This window comes from Aspergillus thermomutatus, assembly GCF_002237265.1.
Source record: "Aspergillus thermomutatus strain HMR AF 39 chromosome Unknown NODE_273, whole genome shotgun sequence".
In the NCBI taxonomy this organism is placed as follows: Eukaryota; Fungi; Ascomycota; class Eurotiomycetes; order Eurotiales; family Aspergillaceae; genus Aspergillus; species Aspergillus thermomutatus.
Window position 1 is genome coordinate 15,925 of NW_020798323.1, and position 17,891 is coordinate 33,815.

Genomic DNA, 17,891 nt, shown 5'->3' on the forward strand with positions numbered 1-17,891 from the left:
TTGTTTGTCATGGGCTTTCGCTTGGTCATTTTGAGGTTCCGTCTGCAAGAGACCATATTATCCGAGCCTACCCTGTATGCTTGAATCCTTACTGACATTAATATTAGATACTGAAGTTGATTGTGAGACAAAAGAGATTGCTCCAATAAACCGGGTAGTCAGTCAAGAATCAAGCCCACGAGGGAACTATCTATTTTATGCATAGATCTGCTTTTCTTGATCACCATCAGAACATCAAGCTGCATCGACAAAAACACTTTTCTCTTCTTTACCTAGACAATAGTATTCGTAAGTCAACTCCATAGCATGACTGCACCGATTGTCAATTGTCGTGCTCTTCAGGTTGCTCGCCCCTATCCAAAATTCGGATACTGGGCATCCCTAGTTACATCGAGGTCTCTCATGGTCTTCTCCGCGAACTCATATACATCTAACCTCCGCGGATCGAGATTCGCGTCGGATGCGGAGTATTACGGAGTATCTTCTCTCTATCCAGAGTGCCCCTGTGGCTCGAATATACGCTTCTTGCCAAACAAATATGGCCCTTGATCTCTAGTCGGTGTACACGATCCTTTGCCTCATGCGGTCCATCACCTTTTCTTCAGGAATGATAGTCCACTTCAGGAGTCAGTGCGGGTGTAACATTGAAGCATAGATTCGGAGCATTGTACTTGATGTTTGGTAGTGGTAAAAACTCAGATCTACCTTACAGAGAAATAATTGCTTCTGATAAGTACTTTTGACCCACGCAGTTCTCGCCATTGCCTGCCAGGTGCCAACTTTTCTGGAATTAATTATCGAAGCACGGATCTATCTATCTAGTTAATGCAGGAAGAGAGCCAATCCTGAAGACCCTCATGTCCTAGGTCGCTCAATCCCTGTTCCTGTTGCAGCGCCAATGCTCATTAAAGGTAGCTGGCTGGTGGTCACATCCACTAAGTCAAGTCTCTGACAGTAGTCTAATCATAATGCGAATGTCGAAGTGGTTCTTGGTGCATAATCAATATAAGCAAACCGGCAAACCCTGTCATTGCATAAGTTACTTTTACCATTAACCTTGCTATGGAGTAAACCTATCGCTCTCGTACAAGACTGATATCATGTGATATCTACGCGTAGCGATCAAGGTACAGAGTCGACGACCATACTCTAGCCATCTAGACTTGTGTTAAAAGTGCTCAGTCCTATCATCATGTCACCTATCCTTAAAGTACAGAGCCTGCCTATGGTGTACTCTGAATCCTCTTAAATAACGAGACATGGTACTATCCACAAATCAGCTCATAGATTCTTTGGGGATTGTGACAGGTCGAAAAAAGTACGACGCAAGTAGATAGTTCATGATCCAAACCTCCGGGAAATTATTCTTAGGCCAACCTTAGCAAGTTAGCACTGCGTGCTAGATGCACTAGTGATTTGTTCGCCCCACGAGTGTTCCTAGCGAAATTATCACGACTCACGGCCTCGAGGAAGCATGAACTTAGAACACGGGCCACCAGTCTGGATCAAGATGGCAGATGCCATCGCCTTGAGGGATACAGTGATTTAATTTGGCCCACATTCCATGCTCACCCTCAAAGTGCAAATTAATTCAAACTCAAATGGGTTGAATGAATCATAAATACCATGTGTTTCTGATTCTTCATTATTCATTCAACAGTGAGAACCCTCTAAGTGATCATCCTCAGAGACTGGTAAAACACCATACGAAGTATCTAAGACGGGAGTCTGCACAGACCTATTCCTCAGTCAGGGAACTAGGGAAGTTGTGCTATGGCCCATCCGCCCATGGGCATATGCGTTGCAGCAGTTGGTCAGTGGTCTTTGCACCGAGAAATCGATTTTCGAGCCGATCTTAATCTGAGATCTTCTCGAAATAGCAGAAAGCCCACCAGTCGATGGATACCACCATATTCAATTTCATTTCAATAGTTTCCTTTAGTGTTTGCCAAATGTCAGATGTCAGTGATCCCTGACACTTCGGAAATTTCCTTGCCATAGATAATGACAGCGATATGAAGAAGTTTCAGGAAGTGTATGTTTCCTAGGTCACAGCTGTTCGGGAGCCCGAATGACTGATATCATATCCCTTTATATAACCGCTCAGATGCTGCGACTTCATTCTTGCCAGCAGATCCAACAGAATCCAGTATCTGCACTGCGCTCACTGAAAGGGTGGATAGCTCTTGCTCGACAAGCCAGAGTTGCACGACATCCACAAAATCGGGATAGTGGTTGATCATGAGGTGTTTGATAACTAAGAACTGGACTGTTTGAAAATTAGGACGGTCAATACCCTGCATTGATCCCTGACAGCCTCTTGCTGAAGCTCGGTATCTCTACTTGTGATAGTTCAAGCTGTACGGAGTACAGTAGTAGTTGCTTCCTCCGGCCGAGCAGCAACTTCTCATCACTAACTCCGCATGCTGCAACTGTGGATATTTGGAATTGATCAGCCTTTTAGAGCATGTTCCAGTAATTGTACAGACGCAATAAAGCTCTCTGCTCTACTACGAGCTCAAAGGGATCTATATTAAGGTACCTCTCCGTGATGATCTGCCAAGATTCGCCGAATACCGAAGGCGGTCTACGCACTATCGATAACCATTTTTACTCTTTTTTCTTCCCTTGAGGGACCTGGTGAATTACGCAACTCGGATTTCCTCCTCGACGCTCACTACTGAATTGCATTAAAGAACTACTATACTCAACAGTCGAAATCACTTGCAATTGCTCTGTCGATTTAATCGCACCGTTGGAAGAGCACCTAGGAACGCGACGCCCTAAGGACCTCCGCTGCCTACAAACCACTGATCTCGGAAACAACAAGATCTAGGATAAGAAGTTCAACTGGAAAAAGCAGACATATCGACCAGAGACAAAGATATCTGGGCTAGCAATTTTTGACAAAGCGCATTTAACGCACTCTTCCACACCTGGACCAAGCTGACGAAACCCGCGTCTCAACTATCACTCTCTGTACAACCAACCGTGCTACATACCCTTTCTTCGGCCTCACACCATGCCAGCCTCTGTACACTCTCAAGACCAAGACCAGTCCATGATGGACACTGCTCCTCAGGAGCAAGAACAGCAGGAATTTGAACAGGAGGAATTCGAGCTTGAGGAAAAGCGTATTGTCGTGGTGCGTTATATGTCCCCTCGTTCGCGGTTCTGCTCCCATCAGACATGCAGCACGAATTTTTGTCGACTGGTCGCTTACTGAATCTTCTTAGCTACCGGGTGCCACCGAGACCGCAGCTTCGTTTCAGTTTGAAGGTGAGGGCCATACTCTAGGGAACGCGTTACGTTACGCCATCATGAAGAAGTGAGTCGGCCATATTCTTGTTCTTGGCGATGTAGCAATGACTGACCCCTTTCAGCCCCGAAGTTGAATTCTGCGGATATACGATCCCGCATCCCTCGGAAGCCAAGATGAACTTGCGTATCCAGACCTATGGTATGTATTTCTGCCACATATAGGCGGGGTTGATGGAGCTGACGGGATGTCGCAGATACAACGACTGCAGTTGAAGCCCTGGAGAAGGGCTTGGAGGCTTTGATGGATCTCTGTGATGTCGTCACAGACAAATTCACATCAGCGCGGGATGCTTACAGTGCTGCCCAGGCTGATAAGATGACCTCGTGATGCATGACTCTTTTTGGTTGGACTTGACATTTATGGCGTTGTATATTGAAGCCAAAAGTTTCCGATGTATTCATTCTTGGGACGATTTTGTTTTCTATGGCATTGTATCGGAGTAAACTTGTCTTTAATAGGATTATTAGATATCCAAATTCGGTGTACGATGTGCAACAGACCTGCAAATGATTACATCTGTTCATGAGAAGTCTTATCCTTCTGCGACCTGACCTGCACAAGTAGTGGAAGGGTAGAATGAGATGCAACATGCGAGGAACAAAAGCTGCAATTTGGTAGTCTGACAATATTTACATGACACGTTCTATCTGGGACGCAACGCAATGCCCCAATCCCCGAAAACGGAAGGAAATCATGGCAAGTGAACAAATTCGAAAAGGAAATTCAATTGCGGCCTTCCAAGAATCCAGAGATGAAGTTAGGAGGTAATCTAGCACCGGGCTCCTCTTCTGGCCGGAAGTATTTCATCACATGCGAAAGCTGCTTCCAGTAGTTGAGGGTTTCCTAAAAAGTAGCATCAGTAAAGTCCCAAGAAGGCCATTTCGAGACATAGGATCAAGCCACGGAGAACATATCATTCGCATCATATCGTCGGCTTGGCATGAATTAAGTGAATCGGTAGCCTCTGGACTGACCTGGTATTCTGCATGGCTCTGGAACAACAGAACATCAACAACACCCAGCTGCTGAACGTAGCGGTGCTTCTCAAACTCTTGGCGAATCTTCGTCCGGATTGCGGATACGGGGATGTTCAAGGAGTACATGGTCTGGATCTCGGGGGACTATTCTCCTCGACGTTTTCCATGTCAGTCCTTTCTTGCATACGGAGAAACGTTCGCCAATGCTTAGAGCTTTCAGTAGCCCAATGGACGGACATTCAAGGGCTAAATCAAAGTATGTATAGCTGCGGGATGGGCGAACTGACCGCTCTGAGCCATTCTCTGTAGGACTTGATGACGCGAGACTTTGCGTCGGCCCAATTGACAGCTATCATGATCATGCACGTTAGCATCGGCCAGTCCATCCACTGACATCGCGGCAATTTGTAAGGTCATCGCCGGACCGTCTCGGGGTCTCGTGTGCGGGAAGGACTGCACATACAGGAGCGCGTGCGCTGCGCGAGGTAAGTGGGATTGATGGTCATCTTGGACGAAGTGGTCGGTGATCCGAGCCTAGACACGGCAAGCTGGGGGAGGGACGGATGCGCTGGAAGTCGACGTTCCTTTTTTGGGCTCGAGTTAGCGTGACGATGGATGGGTTGGAAGTGGAGGTTATGGGATCCTCGCTGGTTCGCCCTACCGCCTTCCTCTTTCAAAAAATTTCATCCGCAGTTATTTGGAGAGCATCGAGATTTGCTACCTTATGGTTCCAAGTATTAATCTCCATATGCGCATTTTGCCCCATTTTATCGGTACGAGTAACTGTGGAAGCTGTCTAATACAATTCTGGTCTACTTTTCTTCCTCTCACTATCAACCTGCCCTAAGCGAAAAGACATCAGCAAATTCGATTTCCTCTGCACGATACCCACGTGCGACGCACGATCTCGATAGATAACAGATATGGCGCCGAATAAGCCTTCAGTCAAAGGCAGGTCCTCCTCCAAGAGTGACTCAGGAAAGAGCAAGCCTCTCTCATCCGCCTCGAAAGTGAGCAAGAAAAATGCAAAGCGCCCGCCACCCAAGGAAGTGAAGTCGAAGGCACGTACGGAGCCATCACTGCTGAAGAAGACGAAGAAGAGAGATTATAAAGAAGAAGAACTGGACCTCCCGAAGCTGAACATGATCACGCCTGTTGGAGTAGTGAAGCCAAAGGGCAAGAAGAAGGGAAAGGTCTTTGTTGATGATCAGGTGCGTGTGCCCATTCCCCAGCCTTTGTCTCTGACTATCGGCTGAAGATCACTGACACCTGCTCCGTGTATAGGAGGGAATGATGACTATCCTTGCCATGGTCAATGCCGAACAAGAGGGCCACATTGAGTCCAAGTTGCAGAAGGCGCGTCAATTAGAGGAGATCCGCGAAGCCAAGAGGAAGGAAGCAGAAGCGAGACATGCGGAAAAGAAGAACAAGTTGGTATGTATCGACATTATAAACATTATCGGGTTCCCATACGGAAAACCTCGGTTGAACTTGCTCTGTATGGAGGCATTGGCTAACAGAGATCTGGGAATATAGGAAGAAGCGAAACAATCAATTCGCCAGAAGCGGAAGCGCAAGAGCGGTGACAATGAAGACTCCAAACCTGATGCTTCGACGGCCAGATCAGATTCAAAGTCAAAAGGAAAGAGAAAGAGTGTTTCTTTTGCTTGAGCGTTCTATGTATAAAAGTTTATTCTGTCTATACCAATTCTATGTATTTAGATGGGGTTGTTTGGCGTTTCCGCAGGTCTATGTATTACCCGAAAGTGACATGATTGGGCAACTCATAACAATATATACCAGTCTTCCCAACCAATCTAGAAGTGTGTATTCATGTTCGCCTTATTGCACCATCTTCATGGCTAATTTGCGCCGCATGGGGTCAAAGTCCGGTTTGGGTGCCGTGTCTGGATCTTTGCTCAAATCAAAGTGGTTCGCAATATGACCTGGAAGCTTTTCAGGATGCTCAACTATGAAAGGCGTCCCGAGGTCAATCTCCTTGGCCATTGTGTTCAGAAAGTTGGTCACCTATCTCAAAAGTCAATAGATGCGTCTGGGGTCCTGTAGCAAGATACACACCGGTTTCACAAACCACCTATCTCCACCGATTTCAAACCAACCGAGGTGACCACCCCAGGACGTAGTCAACATGACACCATAGGGTGTCTGCGTCATTTCTTGAAAAGGAAGCGCATCGACCGAAGCGATCTACAAAGTGGTTAGTTCGACGTTAAACCCTAGAATTAATTATAGGACCGACCGGATCGTCTTCGGCCTGCACGGTGAAGAATGGGATTCGAATGGCAAGCATGGAATCGATAGATGCCGCGTCTCGATAGTATGCGCCCTCTGTAGGGTATCCCCATGTTGCGCATTGCAGTGCCCTAAAGAAATGATCAATAACTTAGTGACGGCCAAAAGTGGGTTGAGACAATGCACGAAGTCTTACCGATCAAATTCATGCAAGTATTTGGTGTTCCTGACTGCCTCCACGTCAATCCGCGGATTCTTTGAAACTTCTTCAACATGTCTAATATATACTAGTCAGCCTGGATAAGAAGAGAGCTATTGATCGGGCTGAACTCACTGTTCAAAGAGTCGCTTCATGCTCGATCCCATTGTCTTGCTGTACACCTCAAGCCCGAGCCATGTCTTCTGGAGATTTGTCGAGCTGACCTCTAAATTCCACGGGCTCGCACAGAGTACCGCCGCTTTCAGCTGACATGCATCACCTTCTTCACCGAGGTACTGCGCACGAAAGTGTTAATGGACACTCAATCCGCGGATGGGAGCAACTTACATTGGCAAGGATATTTGCGCCGAGCGAGAACCCAATTCCAAACAGGGGTCGATTTGGAAACGCCTTGCGGAGCCATTTTACAGTCTGACGAACATCCCAGGTGGCCCGGGCATTGTAGAGCACACCGGTAGAAATTTTGGTTTGAGAGCAGCCTCTGGAATTGACCACACATGCTTCCCAATTTCCATCTGCAATGAGTGGAGCGAGTACATGGCGCAGATAGATCTCGTGTGAGCCACCGCTTAGACCATGGAGAAGCACAAGCATGGGCTTCGTATCGTCTGAAGGCAGAGCTTGGAACTCCTCTTCTGATAAGAAAGACGTCCGTTCCGGAAGACCTGAAGGAAGAGTGTATCTCCTCGCTTTATCAGTAGCTTCGGCGTTGTCCTTGGGCGTTTCATACGGCTCAACGACGAAATCCACTGCAAATTGCCCTTTATACATCGAACTGTCGGCCTCAAACATCCTACGCTTGTAGTACACAGGAACATCATCGAATTTGACGGTGGTCCAGGCAGTCTGCAAATGTCCATTGAAAAGCAAAGGATTCAGATGGCATTTCGCCGGGGTCGCAGCGCGACAGACGTCCGCCAGCGCAACCTGCTGCTTAACACCAGATTCGCCAGACTTTTTGGTCAGGAGAAGTTTGTTATCCTTGGAATGGAAAAAAGAAAGTCGCGCACTTGGCCGAATCCATGACAACATGCCTATGACGAGCAGTCCAGAGATAATCAACGGAAGTAAATAGGAGTTCAGGATACTTTGAGTGACAAGTCAGTCGTAGCCACAGCGGCAGCCTGAAGGACCAAGCTCTGAAAGTCTGAAAGGGAGCAATGATTGACTGACCCGTCTGAATACATCAACGATCTGATCTATAAGCAGAGTTTTGCTATGACAATAGTAACATCAAAAGTTAAGAAACAGGAAACAGAATCAAGATACAGAAAACAGGCCTACATCCCACTCTACATCACACCTGTGCATGTATAGGATTTTTTTTCTCCTCCCTGTGCCTCGGCATCACTACTATATCGGGAAGCCATGACATAAGCATTGTTATCTGATCAATGACTCAGCAATCACATGCTTACTTCCGATGTTTGTTCTGTTTGTTTTTCCTTGCATCATGAGACACAGAGAAACCCTATGACTATGATCAGAAGCTAGCAGTCAGTTGATACCGAACTATAGCCAGTTACATCGAACTCTTTCCCTCAGTCTTCTTATCAGGCTGGACTGTGGCTTTTCTTAGTCGAATAGCATACGTTGGAAGTGTGAATATCTCGAGAAGAAAGATGCAGACATCTACGGGATTTAAGAGTGCTCAATGCGGCTGTCAGGGACCCGAATGCGGAAAGCCAGCTCAAAACTCGGCGAGATGTCATCATGCAAATACCCTTCAGAATGGGAATCTGGTTTCTATATTTACTTTACAGATATTTTGGAACCTACTTATGCTTGCAGCTTTTTTGTATTGATGAGTTGAAGCAGCCATCCTTTGGGTTGGTCAGACAGTGACCCTGCATCGGGAGCCCTAGCCTTGTATGTAATCCTGATAGCATCTGCTACACTGTGATCATAGCGCGTGCTCCGTTTGCGTGCAACTTCCAGCCGTCGTGGGGGACTACTTCAAGGTCAACAGGCCCTCCCTCTCTTACTCTTCCTTTATGACAGCTCTTTGTCACACGATGCGCTTTTGTCGCTTTCATATAACTACACACTATGATACCTATGAGCCAGCAGCGAACTAGCTGGTTCTTACCATCTCCATGACTTACTGTCAATCTTCGACGAAGGTTTTCGGAGCAAAGGACAAGAAACGCTGGAGACAAAGCGCCAAGTCGCTGGCTTCTAGTGTAATCCGTATCGAAAGCAAGCGGCTTTCAGTCAACATGGTGTATCCTTTCCGCCGGGCTGGAGAAAAGCTGAAGACTGTTGCGAAGATGAATACGTGGGTGCGAGGCCAATCCGAAGAGCAACCGACAGCGACGAGTCCTTCCACCCGGTGCTATCTTCTTGAACTGCCCACAGAGCTGCTGCTAGAGATCATCTCGCATCTATCTGTAATACCTGAAACATGCCTGGCTCTGACGTGTAAACGACTGTTTGCGATATGCGGAGCCATTTTCAGATCTGTAAGGTACAGACACTGCCTCGCCAGCTTTGCCTAAGGCATTGAAGTCCACTTCGCTAATTTGGGCCCTTCAGGTTCAGCCAGGACTTTGCACCTCTGTTTCACCATTACCGAAACGGACACAATTTCGTCACCACACGGTGGCAACTCATCAATATACTAGAGAACAGCAGGTGGTGGGCCTGCTCGAAATGTCTGAAGCTCCACCCACGAGGTGCTTTCTCCTCTCGGGAACTCAGGCGCAAACCGGAGGACCGAGCATGTATGTTGGGTAACTTTGCGGGCATAGTTGACTTGTGTCCCTGCAAGAAATTGACGTTTCGGGATAAGTTGGATCTTGTTGAACTTTTGAAAGTGCGACAGCGGTCGATTGCCGCCTTGGAGTCTCAGTTTGGAGCCGGCGTTCAACAGCGGTTCTGCTGGCATTCTTGCTCCAAGGACTATGGGCCTACACAACTACAGATTGAGATTTTCCCGGAGCTGGACGACGAAGACCAGCTAAAAATCAAGACCGAATACAGATTGACAACGGAATCCGGAAAGCTAGGAAAGGAAGAATACATAACGCCCCGTTTCGGATGTGCTCATCGATCAGTCGACCTGTGGCTTTCCAGTGTATGCCAGACGACTATTTGCCAAAGCTTCGACAGCATCTGCACGTCATGCAAGCGAATATCAATTTGCAATTCTTGCAAGTCAGTGCTCAAGTGTGCTCGGAGGCAACCTTCCCATGAGGACCAAGACTCAGGCAAGGCAACTTACCACTTCTGGACCGAGAGATGCCTTGGTGGGACGACATCGATACCAGACCAGGCGTGGGCTTCTCAACGTATACATCCCGCCGAGAATTCGGTTGACGTCGACAATTGCAGTGAGCTATGCCCTTGGACTGTCCGGGAGCATCCCCCTTCTACCGGCGCACCTGCTTTGGGAATGGATATCCTTGGTCCAGCAGTCCAAGATCAGTCGATGAGTCAGCTTTACACTTCAATAAACATGATTTAAAGACCGGGAAGACTCACTGAGCCTTCGGTACTTCCAGCTCAGCCATTGGGTGGGAGGCAAGGCGTTATGATGGGCATGCATACTGGTTTTTCGTTTGCCATCGAGTATTATTCTTCTCATTATTTCTCTTCTCTTTTTTGTCTGTTTGGATAGGAACCTTTGCTTCTCATAGAGTATACCCTCATATAGTACGGAGTAGATCGAGTTATTTCCTTGCAATGCATCTCTGTACCATTTGCGTGATGTCTGTCTACCTCGAACTTCCCGTAATACTTCGTTAATGAAACAAAAACACCTTGCGAACAACGTCGAAGGTTTCAGCATGACCATGGTTCTCTTAGGCTTTTGTTTAAAAGAAGTCATACGTAGGTGAATTGACTGGTCTGACCGCCCTGGAGTTTCTCCGAACCGAAACGGAAAAGGAAGCGCGTATCAGGATGAAAGGTATCTGGTTCGAATTCGATAACATCTTCATCCTCAAATACGAAATCTATCCAGGGTAGCAGAGTGTTGCGATTCCATGCCATTTATCTGCGTTCGGGGGCGATGAACTACCCACCATCTCATAACGGTCAATATCCGCAGTATTTGCAACAACCACAGCAGCAACACGTACAGCTACAGCAGCTACTGTATAGCGATGCCGACTCGAACGCTTCGCCATATGAATATGGCAAGCCTGTCGCTTACCCTCAGACTATAATTTCGCCATATTCGTCATACGGACAGGCATATAATATAGAGCAGCATCAACACCAACAACAATCGCACCACCAACAACAGCAGCAGCCGCAACAGCAATATGTGAATCCATCTGACGTGTTCCAGCAACCGCTTATTCCTCCTGCCTCGTCATCTCAACTTGCCCATGGCTCAACCCAATATGGTGCCCAACCCGTGGTTTTTGTTGCAGGCAACAGCAACCGTTCCCAGGCTGTCGCGGCCACCTCAACATCGGCGCAATCAAAACAATCGGCATATCAGACAGCGCCAACTCCAAACCTGGGAAATAATGTCTTCAACCAGTACCCCCAGGTTGCTCTTCCGGCCCCTTCGGTTCCAAGTTCAAATCCAGTAGCTGCGGCACCTCCTGTGCCTTCTCCAAAACCTGCTCCTCTTCCGTCGTCATCGAAACCTGCGACTTCTGTTCCGTCCTCGAGAGCTGCCCCTCCCGTTCCGTCATCATCGAAACCCGCGCCTCCTGTACCGGCCTCGAAACCCCTGCCTCAAGTCCTGATCCCGGCTCCTTCACCGGAAGTCCAACAAAAAATGCAGCGCCAGGGCTCTAAAAAACAAGTGCAACGTCAGAATGCTCAGCAGCCAGTGCAGAAGCCAAGCAAGCCCCCTATAGATTATCAAGTCCTCTTGTTGAGCTTGGCAGACGAGTATCTAAAGGCAGCTCATGGTCACGGAACCATGGTCGCTTTATCAAGGCAGGAGATGGACATTGAGGAATATTACAAGCTTGTTGCAACAGGTCTTGGTTGTCTGGAGGCAGTCTTAAAGGTTTGGGTGGCCGCTGTCCCGATTATAACGATTGCTTTGTGAGTAACGGTCGAGCATTCAAGCTAATTCGAGTGTTACGTTTTAGAATTGGAGGCTACAGCCTCGAATGGAAGCTCTTGTAAGGTTGCGATATGCGCGCATACTGTTTGAGGAGACGGAGAATGATCTTGAGGCGGAAACAGCCTTGAGCAAAGGGGTAAGGGATCCAGCGCACAGTCGTTCATTAAACCAGCAGTCTACTAACGCTCTCGCTTCGACAGATTGATTTATGTGAGCGAGTGAGTTGGCGTCCCTCGGCTGTGCACTGCCTTTCCTCGTTGAACACACCATCAGATTACTTACGATCTTGCAGAATCGCATGTTAGATCTCAAGTATAGTATGCAGCATCTTCTGGCGCGGATGCTACACAAGACCAACCCGAAAGCCTCATTGAAAGCGGTCGATGGTATGATACAGGATGTTGAAGCGTAAGTGGTAACATTATATTCCACACATCTTGCTTCTAACAGTCGCAGATATCGCCATTCGGCTTGGGAGTATGCTTTTCGATTTCTTCGGGTGTCACTTTCGTTATCAGCATCGGCACATCAGGATTCGGTCTCTGCGCTGCAACACCTGCATAAGATCTCCAATATGGCTAACCGACAAGGTGACAAAGCTGTTGCGGCTATGTCGGCCGTGATTGAAGCACTTGCTCATCTGCAACATGGAACGAGCTCCGATGCAATTGAACAGGCTCAGCGTGCGGTTGCAGTAGCAAGAAGCCATCAACTCAATGATGAGCTCCGCCATATACCGCAGCTCTCGACTCTGGTTCAAATGGTTGATATTTGTTGCAGTCTCCTTGAATACGACGTGAACCAGTCATCACAAAAATTGAAGGTCATGCAAGATTTGATGGATGAAAGATTGAATGATCCGAATTGGCGTGCTGATGGCTCTTTTTCAATTCCTTTGAGCGGAAGATCAGCTGGACCCTCCTCCATTGATACAGGCGATATCCTGCAAGTGCAAAACGGGACGCTGCTGTTGAGTTTCAATTGGCTTCCCCAGCACGATCTCTATGCGCTCTGCTATTTCCTTAGCTCGATTACACTCAGCTCAAGGAACTCTTATGATGGTCGTAAGGCTGAGAAATTCCTCCAGGAAGGGATACGAATGATTAAGGGTAGGTCCTATTTCGTTCTATGGTTCCAAAGATTTCTAATGGGGGTCCGCAGGAAGCTTCAAAGCACCACAAGAAGTTGCCGAGTCAATGGTCAGTGCGAATAGACGCGTTGATTGGCGAAGGATTCTGTATTGCAATCTTCTTCTTCAGCAGGTTTTTCTTGCCTGTGGTCGTACAGATTGGGATCTGGCGAATCAGACACTAAAGGAGCTACGTCCCATTGCCGAGGAACTCGGGGATCAGCTCCCTGATACCATTCAGTGCTTGATGGAGTATGCAACGGGCGCACTGGCGCAGGCGACTGGCGATCTGAAGGCTGCCCTTTCTATTTTCCAGTCCCCTCTCCTCTCGATGGCGTCAACCACCAGTAAGACTGCACGAAATGATCCTCGTCGTGACATCGCCATCCTTGCCGCCTTAAATACGATTCTCATACTCCGTGACCCCGATCATCCGTCTCACTCCGATCTTCCCAGCGCTTTGTCCCTCGTCGAGTCATTCTGTAAGGGTAGCCCGAACAAGTATATCCAGGCGGCTTATTACCTTGTATGTGCAACTGTGCAAACAGAGTCGACTATTCAGACCAAGCAGTATCTTCAGCAGGCTCTCCAATCTGCCACGGCAATCAGCAACAGTCAAATCACCTGCATGACCCTGACGTTCATGAGCTGGAAGTATTTCCGCGGCGTGGTCGGAGAGCAATCTGAGAAGAGCGCTCGTGCAGGCCGGGCAATGGCAAAGAAGGCCAATGACCGACTCTGGGTCAGCGTCACTGATGAAATACTGGCAGAGACACTGGAGAGGCAAGGGAAAAGTGAAGAGGCAAAGGGAGTTCGCGATGAGGGCCACCGCGTGATGACCGGATTGCCGTCAGCTCTGAAACGACCTCTGTGAATCCATCTTCTTCTCTCCATACCTTCGTTCTTATTTCTTTTTATTTTCGTTTCTACGGTTCTGTCCAAGGCAATTTTGCTAGGCTTCTGTTCTGTGATACCACTTCATGGCCAATTGTGATGATCTTTGCGTACATGGGACATGGCTGGCGCATCTGGGATACATAAATGGGAGCCGACATATTGATACAACAAGTTCTTGCTACAGCATTTGCTATATGAGCATGGAAACCTGCTATGAACATGCAGATCGCGGTCATTCCCTTGCGACACCTGATGAAATTGAACGCGATTTGCTCAGAAAACTCATCGCATAATCCTAGTAAGTTTCCAGATAAAGATAATTTGCACTTTCCTTGACGGAATTGAAGTGCACACTAGCTGGATAAGCCGACTTCATAGCATCCACTATTCAACCTTGCGGGCAAGACAACTACTTAAATATACACGCATCGAACTCCACGAAGGCTCTTTGGCCATAGCACAAACAATCTCAATGTAACGGCTGACGCGAACCAGATAGAAACCCATATCCTGAATATGACCCCACAACTCTCCATACGCCTGCAACATGTACCTTACACCACACAAAGTCAGGTTGAATCGCACCATGATATAACAGTAAAAAGCTCGAACGAGAATCGAAGATCACGGAACAAGTCGACTTTCTGCGTGCAATAATCGATATTGATGCCATCGCCCCTTTGCATCTGATTCCTCCTTTGAAAGATTTCTTGTATTTTCCTGATATTTCTTTCCTCACAAAACGCCACTATGTTGCAATCTGGATGCTCGACATCAACCCAGACCACCCCAGACGCCGCGTATTCTTCGGGCAAGCTGAATATCTTTCTGCATAATCGTTACACGCTTAGCATGTAAAGCACAGAGATTAGTATCCTCGAAAAGATGGACGAGGAAAGCTTCTGCGGCCTCCTGAAGCGCCTGAATTGCTTGTGACTGCCACCGTAACTCCGCGCCTACTTCAGCGGGGAGAAGTTCCAATGCGACCTCGCGTACGAGTCGCGCAAACGGTAGCTTCTGAATAAGGAGGTCATATGAGCGCTGGTATTTGCGGATCTCTTTCAATGCGACGGTTCCCGGCCTGTACCGGTGTCGGCGACCTTGAGGGGTTGGGTCCCCAGCTAGTACGGTATTAGCGATAATGCTATTGCAAAGGGTTGGATACGCTGTCTGCGTAAGGATCATGTATGTACATACGTTGGACGTCTGACGGCTTCGGTGCGCCGGCTGGTCGCTTGCCCCCCCTTGTTCCTCCGCGGGACTTGCGCCGTCCCCGAGTCGAAGGTGATGCAGTAGCAGCAGCATTAGATGGACCTGCACCTCCGTCATCTCGAGGTTGTGTTCGAGGAACCCCAGTCGCTTTACGGCCTCGTCCTGTCTTCGGCGGCATGGTGAACAATGGGCGTTCGGTGTTACGCGAGAAACGTTACTCGAGAGGGCGATTGAGGGCGTATCTTCGCGCGAATAAGACCGTTGAAGAGATCCGTTCGGTTGCGCGATTATGTGCCTTCTGCAAATTCGCTGTGTTCTGTCTGATGACGGGTGATCGCGCGAGCACAAGAAGTAGTTTGTTTTGTTTTGGTTTGTTTTGATCCTAATTTAGATAGAATTGTGCATTTGGCCTGACATCGAACCAATTCCACCCGAGGAACACTTGGCATGGACCCCTCTATCTCGAGATAATCTTCTTCAAACAGAAGAGGACTGTTGGGATGGAATTGGGGTGGTTGGTGATCCCTCAATTACTCCATGTCTCCACTGTCTCTTTCAGTATGCGCCCGGTAGTCTTTGTTCCCAGCCATTCGAATTATTGGACGCGTAGCGCGTCCTTACCCGAAGCGCGCGCTTGATTAGCACGTGATGATAAGTACTCGAATTGCTTATCGATTATGCAATATGTACTCCGTAACTATCGGCCAAGTAAGCAACCCGTAAGCAAATCCCCCCGATTGACGTTTGTTCGGGGGTGGAGAAAAGGCCACCTGGAGCTCTCATGCTTGCCGTGATATTTATCCAGTTTGACAGGCTGTCCAATATCACATGTGCCTTTTGTACATTATTCGATCATACTGCCTGTGCCCTTCACTAGGACATTGATTGTCGCTCAGCTCTTCATATCACTATCGATCACTCCCTTAACCAAGCTCAACCAGTTCTCCGCTCTTCCTTATTGCTCTAGCTCCGACGTAATGGCCGCCATCTGGGGAAATGGTGGACAGGGCGGGCAGTTCCCCTTGGAGCAATGGTTCTATGAAATGCCTCCAGTTACTCGATGGTGGACTGTTGCGACCGTGGCTACTTCAGTATTGGTGCAATGTCATATCCTGACACCATTTCAACTGTTCTACAGCTTCCGCGCAGTTTACGTCAAGTCTCAGGTACGTTGTGAGAAACTCCAGCTCTACAGGGAGCCCTTATTTGAGCAGGAGCAAGGCTGACTGTAATGGCAGTACTGGCGGCTTCTCACAACGTTTCTCTACTTCGGTCCATTAAGTCTCGATCTACTCTTCCATGTCTTTTTCCTTCAGCGGTACTCGCGACTCCTCGAAGAATCTTCCGGTCGATCTCCCGCTCATTTTTCATGGCTTTTATTCTACGCGATGACCTCTCTCCTCCTCATTTCGCCATTTCTCTCTCTTCCCTTCCTAGGCACCGCCCTCTCCTCCAGCTTGGTGTACATTTGGAGTCGCCGCAACCCAGACACTCGACTCAGTTTCCTTGGCATTTTGGTCTTCACTGCGCCATATCTTCCCTGGGTTCTGATGGCCTTCAGCTTGGTTGTGCACGGCATTGTACCCAAGGACGAGATTTGTGGCATTGTTGTCGGCCACATCTGGTACTTCTTCAATGACGTCTACCCGTCGCTTCACGGCGGCCATCGCCCCTTAGATCCGCCACAATGGTGGAGGCGAATTTTTGATCCGAGAACAAGAGCTGGGGAGGCACAAAGAACAGATACGGCTAATGTAAACCGCAATTTTGCCGCCGCCGCGGCGCCTGAGGTCCGATGAGTCGTTCACGTATTTGGCAACTTCTTTTCAGCGCCCCAAGGTTCAGGGCGAGATGATCACTCGCAGTAGCAGCGCATCCAGCGCGGCGACATCCTATAGGTATAATGATCACCTGAGCAGGAATCGGCTTAGCAATACTGCGGTAGCTGTGGCTGGATTCAGTGCTCCAAGCTCCGACGGATTTGCTTGCAAGAAGTCATCTGTTTGGGATACTGTCCAGTGTTGATAATTAGAGATCACGGCATATCAGGGCCCCCGACGGCAAGCAAGCAGCACACTTTGGTGAAAAGACGAGGACGAGGTGCACCGCACATGTTGCAATTGGTCGAGCTGGCTCAAGACATGGGGGAATTCCGCACTATGATCGTCCCGCTGTATGAAAACTCATGTGGTGGTCAGTATAGGCAGTGTTTAAATGGTCTTGCGTATCGTGTGGACTACCATCATTGATGCGGCACGACATTCTGGCTGTAATGGTTGATGAAGGACATATGGGGATTTCTTCCATTACATACTGCTTTGACGAATAGACACTTCTAGATATGAATAGAGACAGAGCTTAGGATAAAGACTTGTAAAGCAGCACTCTGAAGCTGTAGGCAAAAATCCAACGAAGATCAGCTCCTGCATCTGCCTCAGGCCCTCGGCTCCTACCTAATACTTGACTTACGACAAGCCATGACTTCGGTTGCTCATTTCCTTATCAATAGTCGATATCGGCCAGTAGTTAGTACACTGGAGGACTGCGCGCTTATCGGGCTGCAGTGCTACTTTGTCAGACATCCACCTTCATGATTAGGTAGTGATCAGTCGCTAAAGACCATTCCATATGTGCGTGATCCACTTTAGTAGAATGTGACTACATCATCTGATGTCGGGGGCTTAATAACCAGCTGCACGTTGATGATCACACCAGACATTATTAAATGGTCTGGTGAACACGTCTTATAATAATGATGATGAAATGATCACTAGAAGGAGAAGAAGAGGTTCTCTGCATAACATAGTACCATCTAAAATGCCTATCTGGGCAAGGAACATTATGGTAGA

At 48.1% G+C, this 17,891-nt stretch overlaps 7 protein-coding genes across 7 annotated transcripts; 4 read left to right on the plus strand and 3 right to left on the minus strand.

Annotated features, from left to right (window-relative positions):
* Nucleotides 1-3,022: 3,022 nt before the first annotated feature.
* RPC19 (DNA-directed RNA polymerase core subunit RPC19) lies at nucleotides 3,023-3,649 on the plus strand (the record flags this gene model as incomplete). The annotated part of the gene is made up of 4 exons (XM_026756506.1): nucleotides 3,023-3,145; nucleotides 3,237-3,328; nucleotides 3,384-3,460; nucleotides 3,516-3,649. The coding sequence occupies 4 exons, from the start codon at nucleotides 3,023-3,025 to the stop codon at nucleotides 3,647-3,649; spliced, it is 426 nt and encodes a 141-aa protein (XP_026610850.1).
* Nucleotides 3,650-4,045: 396 nt separating this feature from the next.
* Nucleotides 4,046-4,805, minus strand: CDV56_103012 (putative NADH-ubiquinone oxidoreductase B14 subunit; the record flags this gene model as incomplete). The annotated part of the gene is made up of 4 exons (XM_026756631.1): nucleotides 4,046-4,165; nucleotides 4,297-4,443; nucleotides 4,587-4,648; nucleotides 4,763-4,805. 4 exons carry the CDS (start codon nucleotides 4,803-4,805, stop codon nucleotides 4,046-4,048), a joined length of 372 nt encoding a protein of 123 aa, XP_026610851.1.
* Nucleotides 4,806-5,222: 417 nt separating this feature from the next.
* loc1 lies at nucleotides 5,223-5,970 on the plus strand (the record flags this gene model as incomplete). The annotated part of the gene is made up of 3 exons (XM_026756759.1): nucleotides 5,223-5,510; nucleotides 5,584-5,733; nucleotides 5,836-5,970. 3 exons carry the CDS (start codon nucleotides 5,223-5,225, stop codon nucleotides 5,968-5,970), a joined length of 573 nt encoding a protein of 190 aa, XP_026610852.1.
* A 171-nt stretch (nucleotides 5,971-6,141) lies between these two features.
* CDV56_103258 (putative hydrolase, alpha/beta fold family) lies at nucleotides 6,142-7,804 on the minus strand (the record flags this gene model as incomplete). The annotated part of the gene is made up of 6 exons (XM_026756877.1): nucleotides 6,142-6,327; nucleotides 6,379-6,507; nucleotides 6,560-6,683; nucleotides 6,749-6,829; nucleotides 6,887-7,047; nucleotides 7,100-7,804. The coding sequence occupies 6 exons, from the start codon at nucleotides 7,802-7,804 to the stop codon at nucleotides 6,142-6,144; spliced, it is 1,386 nt and encodes a 461-aa protein (XP_026610853.1).
* Nucleotides 7,805-8,991: 1,187 nt separating this feature from the next.
* On the plus strand, nucleotides 8,992-13,807 carry CDV56_103559 (uncharacterized protein; the record flags this gene model as incomplete). The annotated part of the gene is made up of 9 exons (XM_026757178.1): nucleotides 8,992-9,239; nucleotides 9,308-9,848; nucleotides 11,067-11,782; nucleotides 11,830-11,862; nucleotides 12,005-12,022; nucleotides 12,078-12,212; nucleotides 12,261-12,913; nucleotides 12,966-13,003; nucleotides 13,067-13,807. The coding sequence occupies 9 exons, from the start codon at nucleotides 8,992-8,994 to the stop codon at nucleotides 13,805-13,807; spliced, it is 3,123 nt and encodes a 1,040-aa protein (XP_026610854.1).
* Nucleotides 13,808-14,604: 797 nt separating this feature from the next.
* Nucleotides 14,605-15,220, minus strand: HH3V (histone H3 family protein; the record flags this gene model as incomplete). The annotated part of the gene is made up of 2 exons (XM_026757742.1): nucleotides 14,605-14,951; nucleotides 15,028-15,220. The coding sequence occupies 2 exons, from the start codon at nucleotides 15,218-15,220 to the stop codon at nucleotides 14,605-14,607; spliced, it is 540 nt and encodes a 179-aa protein (XP_026610855.1).
* Nucleotides 15,221-16,019: 799 nt separating this feature from the next.
* Nucleotides 16,020-16,841, plus strand: derA (putative ER-associated proteolytic system protein Der1; the record flags this gene model as incomplete). Its single annotated transcript, XM_026757878.1, has 2 exons — nucleotides 16,020-16,208; nucleotides 16,281-16,841. The coding sequence occupies 2 exons, from the start codon at nucleotides 16,020-16,022 to the stop codon at nucleotides 16,839-16,841; spliced, it is 750 nt and encodes a 249-aa protein (XP_026610856.1).
* Between the last annotated feature and the right edge of the window lie 1,050 nt (nucleotides 16,842-17,891).